The 11,784-nt window shown below is 27.0% G+C and overlaps 1 protein-coding gene across 1 annotated transcript in view; it reads right to left on the bottom strand.

The window, feature by feature from the left end:
- Positions 1 to 11,784, bottom strand: part of LOC145268689 (uncharacterized) — a 1,072,728-nt gene that overhangs the window by 686,853 nt on the left and 374,091 nt on the right. The window contains exons 61-67 of the mRNA XM_080124201.1: positions 9,950 to 9,979; positions 8,723 to 8,752; positions 8,121 to 8,150; positions 7,164 to 7,193; positions 2,134 to 2,163; positions 894 to 923; positions 287 to 316 (exon numbers count right to left, since the gene is read on the bottom strand). Of these exons, the coding sequence (XP_079980327.1) occupies positions 287 to 316; positions 894 to 923; positions 2,134 to 2,163; positions 7,164 to 7,193; positions 8,121 to 8,150; positions 8,723 to 8,752; positions 9,950 to 9,979 (210 nt within the window). The remainder of the gene's footprint in view (positions 1 to 286; positions 317 to 893; positions 924 to 2,133; positions 2,164 to 7,163; positions 7,194 to 8,120; positions 8,151 to 8,722; positions 8,753 to 9,949; positions 9,980 to 11,784) is intronic.

The following is an 11,784-nucleotide window of genomic DNA, read 5'->3' as shown; positions in this document are numbered from 1 at the left end:
AGCACGCACACAACATGCTAGCCAAGTAAGTTACGATTTTCCCTACAGTTTCCATACAAATACGACAACGCATGTGTCAAAATTCAAAAGATGATTGCAAAATTGTGCTAAAACAAAGACCTTTAACTTATTAATATATTATTATTAGTCAAGGACAAACATTAAAATCAATAAAGAGACATATTATATAAGATTACACTTGTTCTTATTAAAATAATTGTTATCAAATTGCTTATTCTTAATTGACTTTTAGTTTAAAGAAAATTTTCCAAAACATTTCACTCACCAGAACGTGATTCTGTTTCCGCAGACCACCCTGAAGACAGGCAAACAAACAATTTCAAATATCGTATATCGATTATTCGTAATATGACAATACATTACGAGAATTTTCAATATGATAAAACACAAATACCGAGTTGTTAACTTGAATCAAGCAAAGAAATTAAAAATCAGAAATTTAAACATAGAAGATAATGGTGGAATTAATGTCTCAAAAAGATAAAATTATATAAAAAAAAAAGAGTATTTATATTTATTTCTGTACTTCCAAATAGAAGATTGCATTCTCCAGTTTACAGTCCGATTAAAGGGAAATAATTTGAATATTACTAACGTTAAGTAACGAATATAGTTTATATAAGGTTTTCATTATCTGCATTTGATGAAATCATTATACAGATACGAAGTTTTAACTATGTTTTGTCAATCGCATATGTTAGGTAACCATAAAATGAGATGCATACAAATCAGTAAATATTACAGATGTAGTTATAAGAGTAAATGTTAAATATCCAAAAATACAATAAAATACACGAATTGCCTGGATAAAAAATAGAGAGAGACGCTCTGTGATCACTAAATAATGATTTATTTCGAAAACAGAAACTCACCAAATGTGGTTTCCGATTCCACTGGATGTTCTGAAGAAAATTTGGAAATAAAAGATTCAGATTTTTTGTTTTCTTCGGATTTTTCAAATAAAAATAATTTTAAAAAGTTTCCATTTGCATACATTAAGCTTATTTGAAAGTGTGTATTAACAATTACATGGTGAATATTTTAAACTATATTGTTTAATGTGAATATTAACAAGTATATTGTATTTTAATTTGATTATTAACAATTATATGATCTTTGGATGTGAATATTGTAAATTATAGTGTCTTTTAATATGAATATTTAAAATTATATAGCTTTTTAACGTAAATATTAATAATTATACCGTTTTTATTTAAATATCAAAAATTACACGACCTTGCTATACACAACTATATGATCTTTTAATTTGAATATTAACAATTATATTGTCTACTCATCAGAATATTATATGGTCTGTATATGTGAATATTTAACCTTATATATATGAATATATAGACTTATACAGTATTTTAATATGAATATTTAAAATTATATAGTCTTTTACTGTGAATATTACTAATTATATGGTCGTTTAATGTGAATATTAGCAATTATATAGACCATGCATGGTCTTCAAAAGGGGATATTATTTATTATATGGTCTTTTCATATAGCTATTTACAATTATATGGTCTTTTAATGTAGATATTAATATTTATATACCTCTTTTATGTGTATATTAACAATTATAGTTTTGGGGATAAATATACACAACTACTTTTACATTGGATATTAACAATTGTTATTTCAATGAATACAAAAAATTATATGGTCATTTATATTATATAGTCGCTAAGTAAAATTACAATATGAGCATGTGAGCGAGAAAAAAGTTTTAAATAGTTATGATTTAAAAAACAAATATTTGTGAATTACGTTATTAATATTCATGAATTTAATGGTAGTCGGATCTTGAAATCAACCCTCAGCTAAACCAACCGCCGATAAGAAAAAAATTCCCTCTAATATTTGTTTTGAGCAAAGTTAATAATGCAAAGTGAATAATACAAAGTAAATAATACAAAATAATACAAAGTACCAAAAAGTAATTTTTTTTAATGTTTACACCCTGTTTAAATGGAAAAGTTTACCAAAATAAGTTTTCAAAAATATGTAAAAAAATTTAAAAAAAAACACAAAAGCTAATAATTCTGAGACAACCCTAACCCTCTAACCCCTTAAGGACATTATAAAAAGAATATATCCACTCACCAGAAAGTGTTTGTGTTTCAGTTGAAAATTCTGTGGAGAATGAACAAATATTTATATTTAAAAAATTGTCTTTGAAATATATTGCGATATTATACAAAATCGTTGTGGAATGGTTTTTTGATCAGTACGTTAATCTCCTAAATATCATATCCAAATATGTAAGGTAGCCTCCCATAGAGGCCAATTCTATATTTAAAATGTAATGGACCCTATGTTCATAGAAATGTTAATAAACTCATATTTGTTGCATGTTATTAGTGCTTCTGTCATAAAAACTAATATTTTTTGCGACACACACAAATAATATCAGGAGAAACACATCAACAACGTTCATCTTCAATTCAATATAATCATCCGCATCAAACGGAACAAGAAATTTAAAATTCCTTATTTTATAATTAAACAGAAGCATTCATATACAAAACCTATCTAAGAACACTGCCAGCCACATAAAGTAAATTCGTCTGATATTTCATAAAATTTGGCCCAAAACGGACTTGCGCACACAAACGTAAAGTTATTTTTATATAACGATAGATAGATAGATAGATAGATAGATAGAAGCCACTTTTAGAATTATCTGATTTCTTTGTTCCACAACAAAGTTCTAAAACAACAGGCCAGAAAAACAGCGTAAATAAAACAGCTGCTAAAACAAAATGTGTAGGAATAAATCCCGCCAATAATAAAAAGTCGTTATGTACGAAACCCTCTTAAAAGGTTTATAAAATGATTAATTCGATTCTATCTGATGGTACACAAATCATTTTTTTTTTAACTCTTGAATTCACTATTAAGACTCAAATGACCTTGCAACAAGTGATGTAACCCACTTTCCGGTTTAGGACACTCGGTTGCGTATGCGCACATAAACATTAACCCATAACAACGTAAACAAATAAACACAAATCGCTTCTTTTGCAGATTGTGACCTGCGCACTGAAATATTAACGTTATTATTTCAAAATTATTATTTAACATGGGAAGAGTAGGGGTGTTTTGCAACTATTCTTTATTACAGCTATACTGTCGCTATTTTCTTACAACTAAACAACTTTAACCCGTTGACAAACATAAGAACAATTGTAGCCAAGATTACTACTACTACTACTACTACTACTACTACTACTCTCTATCCGTCCTTTTTCCTTCCTTCCTTCCTCCTTTTTTTATTTTTTGTTTACATTTCTAGATACAAAATAGTTGTGTGAGAACGGTGAATTTGTTGACACATTTACTAATCTGTTTCTAGTTTATTTTATTTTATTTATTTAGGTTTTATTTCTTTGCGCTAGGTTTTATTAATTTTTTTTTTTTTTTTTTGATTTTAAGTTTCTATAACTTGGTTGAAGGATTCCAATGTGGGTTTTTCATTCTTATATTTCTCATCGGTAGGTTCATGTGCATTTTTGCTGCTAAATGACTTTCGTCTGCGTTCGATTTGTAGGAAAATCATGTTTAATTTTCCATTTTTGAGCGATTATTCGGAAAAATAGGTAACTTTACACGAACAGGGAGGATTTTTTTTTCATGTTTGAGTGATCCGTCCGTGATTTTTCATTTTAATATACTTTCATAGAAATGTTTCTGTTATGTCAAAAAAAACTATTTTCTTTACGTCACAAGTGTCACGCTCATACATGAATTCCATAGCTAATATAACATAATGACCCAACGGGTCACCGGTAGTCTAGTATGTATATATTAAATATGCTCTATAACAATAAATACGAAATCTGCATAAATTAAAATATTTAATCGTATTTAAAGGAAATGTTTATTTTCCTTAATGTTTCATTGTTAAAGTGTTTTATATTTAATAAGTTTGAAGAAAGGCTGTTCTTGTGAAAATTTTCAAACGACATATTGTTTGAATTTGTCCAAATGGTCTTGAAACAATTGTAACTAACGATGAAATACACTTTTTGTTGCTATCAACCCATTTCTTGAAGTCTTGGATTTTGTTAAAACAGTATATGAATGCTCAATTATGAAATATGATAATTTTATAGCTTACTTTTTAAGTCATCTCTCCTTTTTGGCTTAAATTTATTGGTATATGAACAATTACTGAATTGTATTAACCCAATACAATTCGGAGTAATACAAATTTGTTTATATATATATATATATATATATATATATATATATATATATATATATATATATATATATATATATATTAAAAATAAAATAAAAGTACAAGCGATGGTTGACGTTATGTTATTTGAGAAGGAAAATCGAGAATTAATAAAATAGTAATCAACGTTTCGCCCCTATTTCAGGTGACATCCTCAGGATTTTCTTTTTCTTCTACATTTTTCCTACGAAATCCTGATAATGTACCCTGAAATAGGGACGAAACGTTGATTACTATTTTATATACTCTCGGTTTTCCTTCTAAATATATATATATGTGTGTGTGTGTGTGTGTGTGTGTGTGTGTGTGTGTGTGTGTGTGTGTGTGTGTGTGTGTGTGTGTGTGAGTTCAGACGATTATTCGGAATCGAGAATCAGAAAAATCGAAGATTTCGGGGTATCGGATTCGGAAAAATTAATACCTATTTTCTGATGCAAAAACGATTCTTTTGTCTTTTTTAAATTTTATTTTGTGTAAAATAAAATCTTCCATTGCTGGTAATAATGATAAAATAATAAATATTTATTGATTGTAAAATACCAGTAAAGCTAAAATCGATAGATCACTCTCCACAAGTGTATTTTGACGTTTAGGAAGACATCTGCATATTTAACATGTTTTTCATACGAAAATCTGGGAGAAAAAAGAATTTTATAGTAACATAAGAAGATATTAAGAATTGGAATCGGTAAATGTATCGGAATCGGGAATGTAGCCCGGAATCGGTAATTGTATCGGAATCGGGAAAAATATTGGAATCGTACCATCGCTAATATATGTAATAGAATCGATAAAGAACAAAGTATTATAAAACAGAAGTTGTATAAGATGGAAAGACAAACAAAAAAGATAAGAAATACATATTCAACATTAAATGAAATTTATTTAGATTATTTTGAGATTTGATAAATTCGTCAGACAACACATTTGTAAAAAAAAAAAACAAGACGCCCTGGTTGTCTCCCTTTTGAAGAAAATGGAAAGTAAGTGGGACTGTATGATGGTTATTTACTGATAGACTAATTTCCCAGTCAGATGAGGAGATGAATTTGAGATGAAAAGATGAATTTTCATATGGATGGTGAAGAGTGTCAGTCAAAAAAAAAAATGCCCAGCACCCGGGCACAAAAGTAGAAAGAAGGCGGTTAAATGAACGATGTCTATCTTTATTTAATACAATACAATCATACGAAACGAGAAATTTAAAATTCCTTATTTAATAAAAATATTTAAAAAAAAAACAAAAAAAAAACGAACAAAGCAGACGCAGAATATTAAATTGCGAAAACAAATTATTTTGTTAATATCAGAAAAAAGATCAAAAGACACTAAAGTTATAAAACAGGAGACGATTGGAGACAAAATGACAACATCAATTCAACATTAAAACGAATTTATTCAAAATTTATTTCATTAATAAGTCATACAACAAATTTGTAGAAAACAACACAGAAGGCCAAAGATGACGAGAAATACAAATACACCATCAAAAATATCCGTAACATGAAAAGACAAGACGGTTACATAAAGCGAAATACGAAATTACCAGAAATAAATCATTTCAGGAATAGAAACTAATACACAAAACTCTTTCCTGACCGCAAAATCGGCCAAAAAAATTGGAAGAAAAACTCAAAACATATTTTTTTTAAAAACACAAACAAAACAGAACATTAAACAACAAATTAAAAAAAATATAAGAAGAAAAGCTCAAAAGACGCTAAAATTAAAAAAACAAAACAAAACAGAAATACAGGACGAAAACAATCGGAGACAAAATGACACCATCATTCAAAGTTGTCCATTTCAAAACTCATCTCATTATGAGGAAGTCTAGCATCAATATAAGACGCACTATACAATAAACATTTGAAAACAAACCAGAAGACAAGTAATACATATCCAATTTTATTTGAAACAAATATAAATTGTGTTTTTAGTTTTAAAAACGTCTATATGCTCTAAGTATATTAGCGCCATTACGATGTAATTTACAATATGTTTCCGAGTCATGTCCAGTTTTTTCAATCTTCAAGGTATACTATAAACATTCTACAATAAAATGCAATTTTCCCTAGCTTCACATAACAATGACTTTTAACTATATGTAACTTTCTACTCGACGAATTTCCGTAACTTTTGGATACACTATTTTTGACATGACAAGTAAGTTATATTGATTTTGCTTAAGAGTAGATTTTAAAAACATCGATTTGTCGCCTATCTTTGTATAAGCACGCCAGAATCAAAATAAGACGAACAGTACAATATTTGACAAAACTAACAGACAGGACAGGAAATACATATTCAACTTCATTCGAAACAAATATAAATTACGTAAGACACTTTTAGAATGATCTGAATAATTTTTTCCACAAAAGAAGCCGTAAAACAACATGGAAGGCTATAGAAGACGAGAAACATAAACGAAACAGCTGCTTAAGCGAAATCTTTCGGAATAAATCCCGTTAAGAAGAGAAACTGATAATAAAAAAAACTTTCCAAGAGGCAAAAAAAAAAAAAAGTTTCCAAGAGGCAAAAAAAAAAAAAAGTTTCCAAGAGGAAAAAAAAAAAAGTTTCCAAGAGGCAAAAAAAAAAAAAGTTTCCAAGAGGCAAAAAAAAAAAAAGTTTCCAAGAGGCAAAAAAAAAAAAAGTTTCCAAGAGGCAAAAAAAAAAAAAGTTTCCAAGAGGCAAAAAAAAAAAAAAGTTTCCAAGAGGCAAAAAAAAAAAAAGTTTCCAAGAGGCAAAAAAAAAAAAAAGTTTCCAAGAGGCAAAAAAAAAAAAGTTTCCAAGAGGCAAAAAAAAAAAAGTTTCCAAGAGGCAAAAAAAAAAAAAGGAAAGGCGTTTCTCATCTGGAAAGTTTTATTCCGAAAAACAACAAAAAACTTACCAACAATAGTTTCAGATTCACCGGTTTGTTCTGTAGTAATAAGTAAAAATATTCACGTCAAGGACGATATTATTGTTATCTTTATTTGTATCATAATATAAATATGTAAAATTCTATCTTGATATTTTCAATAATTATATATTTAATATATTTTAATCATATATTATTTCATTTCGATTTTTTATTTTTGTTAACAAATGCAATTTTCACACTTTTGTTTTGCTAGCTTCTGAAACGCACAGATTTTGCACGACACCATATCTTCTGTAGCCCCAAAAATGTAAACATGTAAAATAACATGTTAAATATTTGAATTTTTTTCTTTTTTAACCGAGCACGTGTGTAGAATATTGAATAATTTTCTGAGCACACGGGACACCGATATTTGTTGTGCATTATTCTTGGTAGAACAACATTTATAACACACAGAATTCTCGTGCTTATAGTAAAACTAACAATTACTCGGGGAAATCCGACACTCTGTTGTCAAAACATACAACTCCACAACACGACTACTTTTCAAGTTGACTTGCAAGCTTTCTTCCAACTTATTCGCTTCACGTCCGTTTTTATTCATCTGTCTGCGTCGCCCACGTGACCGTCAACAATAAAACAACTAAGTGTCGCCATTTTACCATTTCTTATGTTTCTTTGCTACACGACAGACCCGTTTAAGCACTCGTAGAACATTCTAGCCAAGTAAGTTACGATTTTCCCTACAGCTTTCTAGACGAAAACGACACAACATGTGTCACGAAGCAAAAGATGATTGAAAAATTGTGTTAAAACAAAGATATTTAGTTTATAAACTGTTTGTCTAGGAAAAACATTAAAATCAATAAAGAGACATATTATATAAGATAACACTTGTTCTTATTAAAATAATTGTTACCAAATTGCTTATTTTTAATTGACTTTTTTAGTTTAAAAGAAAATTTTCCAAAACATTTCACTCACCAGAACGTGATTCTGTTTCCGTAGACCACCCTGAAGACAGGCAAACAAACAATTTCAAATATCGTATATCGATTATTCGTAATATGACAATACATTACGAGAATTTTCAATATGATAAAACACAAATATCGAGTTGTTAACTTGGACCGAGCAAAAAAATGTAACTAAAAATTAGAAATTTAATCATAAAAGACAATGGTGGAGATTATTTCTCAAAAGATAAAATTATATAAAAAAAGAATATTTATATTTATTTCTGTACTTCTGAATAGAAGAATGCATTCTCTAGTTCACAGTCCGGTTAAAGGGAGATAACTTGAATATTATTAACGGTAAGTAACGAATATAGTTTATATAATATTTTCATTATCTGAATTTGATGAAATAATTATACAAAGTTTTAACTACGTTTTGTCAATGGCATACGTCATGTGACCATAAAATAAGATGCATACAAATCAGTAAATATTACAGATGTAGTTATAAGAGTAAATGTTAAATATCCAAAAATACAATAAAATACACGAATTGCCTGGATAAAAAATAGAGAGAGACGCTCTGTAATCACTAAATAATGATTTATTTCGAAAACAGAAACTCACCAAATGCGGTTTCCGATTCCACTGGATGTTCTGAAGAAAATTTGGAAATAAAAGATTCAGATTTTTTGTTTTCTTCGGATTTTTCAAATAAAAATAATTTTAAAAAGTTTCCATTTACATACATTAAGCTTATTTGAAAGTTTGTATTAACAATTACATGGTGAATATCTTAAACTATATTGTTTAATGTGAATATTAACAAGTATATTGTATTTTAATTTGATTATTAACAATTATATGATCTTTGGATGTGAATATTGTAAATTATAGTGTCTTTTAATATGAATATTTAAAATTATATAGCTTTTTAACGTAAATATAAACAATTATACCGTTTTTATTTAAATATTAAAAATTACATGACCTTGCTATACACCATTATATGATCTTTTAATTTGAATATTAACAATTATATTGTCTGCTCATCTGAATATTATATGGTCTGTATATGTGAATATTAAAACTTATATAGTGTTAATATGAATATATAGACTTATACAGTATTTTAATATGAATGTTTAAAATTATATAGTCTTTTACTGTGAATATTACCAATTATATGGTCGTTTAATGTGAATATTAGCAATTATATAGACCATGCATGATCTTCAAAAGGGGATATTATTTATTATATGGTTTTTCCATATAGCCATTTACAATTATATGGTCTTTTAATGTAGATATTAATATTTGTATACCTCTTTTTATGTGTATATTAACAATTATATTTTTGGGGATAAATATACACAACTACTTTTACATTGGATATTAACAATTGTTATTTCAATGAATACAAAAAATTATATGGTCATTTATATTATATAGTCGCTAGGTAAAGTTACAATATGAGCATGTGAGCGAGAAAAATGTTCTAAATAGTTATGATTTAAAAAACGAATATTTGTGAATTACGTTATTAATATTCATGAATTTAATAGCAGTCGGATCTTGAAATCAACCCTTAGCTAAATTAATCGCCGATAAGAAAAAAATTCCCTCTAATTATTTGTTTGGAGCAAAGTAAATAATACAAAGTAAATAATACAAAGTACCAAAAAAATAATTTAAAAAAAAATGTTTAAACCCTGTTTACATGGAAAAGTTTACAAAAATAAGTTTTCAAAAATATGTAAAAAATTTAAAAAAAAACACAAAAGCTAATAATTCTGAGACAACCCTAACCCTCTAACCCCTTAAGGACATTATAAAAAGAATATATCCACTCACCAGAAAGTGTTTGTGTTTCAGTTGTAAATTCTGTGGAGAATGAACAAATATTTATATTTAAAAAATTGTCTTTGAAATATATTGCGATATTATACAAAATCGTTGTGGAATGGTTTTTTGATTAGTACGTTAAGCTCCTAAATATCATATCCAAATATGTAAGGTAGCCTCCCATAGAGGCCAATTCTATATTTAAAATTTAATGGACCCTATATTAATAAACTCATATTTGTTGCATGTTATTAGTGTTTCTGTCATAAAAACTAATATTTTTTGCGACACACACAAATAATATCAGGAGAAACACATCAACAACGTTCATCTTCAATTCAATATAATCATACGCATCAAACGGAACAAGAAATTTAAAATTCCTTATTTTATAATTAAACAGAAGCATTCATATACAAAACCTATCTAAGAACACTGCCAGCCACATAAAGTACATAGCCATCTGAATATTATATGGTCTGTATATGCGGTTTCCGATTCCACTGGATGTTCTGAAGAGAATTTTGAAATAAAAGATTCGGTTCTTTTGTTTTGTTTGGATTTTTTAAAATAGTAAAAAATTAAGTTTTCATTTATGTACAGTAATCTTACTTGAAATTAAATATTAACAGTTATATGGTCTTTATGTTAAACTCGTAAAGTATATGGTCTTTTGATGTGAATATTTAAAATTACGTTGTTTAATGTGAATATTATCAAGTATATAGTCTTTTTATTTTAATATTAACAATTATATGGTCTTTGAATGTAAATATGTTAAATTATAGTGTCATTTAATATGAATATTTAGAAACTATATATTTTTTAATGTGAATATTACAAAATATACAGTTTTTATGTGAATATGTGAAATTTCATGTCGTTAATATTAACAATTATATGGTCTTTTAATTTTAATATTAACACGCATAATTTTTAATATTCAAATAAAGATTATATATGGTCTTTTAATTTGAATATTAATAATTATATTGTCTGTTAATATAGATATTTAAAATTATATAGTCTTCTAAATTGAGCATTAATGATTATATAGCCTTTTAAGTTAGATATTTACAATTATATGGTCGTTTCATGTAGATAGTAATACTTATATAATCTAATTATGTAAATATTGAGAATTATATGGTTTTGGGGGATAAATGTATTACCTTTACATTGGATAATAACAATTGTGATTTCAATGAATATAAAAAACATTATATGGTCATTTATATTATATAGTCGATAAGTAAAATTACAATATGAGCATGGGAGTGAGAAAAAAGTTTTAAATAGTTATGATTTAAAAAAAAAACGAATATTTGTGAATTATGTTATTAATATTCATGAGTTTAATAGTTATCGGATCTCTAAATGAACCGCCGTTAAAAAAAATCCCTCTTATTAATAGTAAAATACAAAGTACAAAACTAACAAATTATTTGAAAAAAAAAAATCTTAACCCTGTTTAAATGGAAAAGTTTACCAAAATAAACGTTTTCAAAAAAATGTTAAAAATTTAAAAAAAAAAAAAACGCAAAAACTAATAGTTCTGAGACAACATGTTACGGACATTATAAGAATATATCCACTCACCAGAAAATGTCTTGTGGAATGGTTTTTTGATCAGTACGTTAAGCTCCTAAATATCATATCCAAATATGTAAGGTAGCCTCCCATAGAGGCCAATTCTATATTTAAAAGTACCAAAAAGTAATTTTTTTTTAATATTTACACCCTGTTTAAATGGAAAAGTTTACCAAAATAAGTTTTCAAAAATATGTAAAAAATTTTAAAAAAACACACAAAAGCTAATAATTCTGAGACAACCCTAACCCTCT

This window comes from Euprymna scolopes, chromosome 44, assembly GCF_053919585.1.
Source record: "Euprymna scolopes isolate OS-2025 chromosome 44, ASM5391958v1, whole genome shotgun sequence".
In the NCBI taxonomy this organism is placed as follows: Eukaryota; Metazoa; Mollusca; class Cephalopoda; order Sepiida; family Sepiolidae; genus Euprymna; species Euprymna scolopes.
Note: the sequence above shows the minus strand (reverse complement) of the source record. Positions and strands in the feature narration are given on the sequence as shown.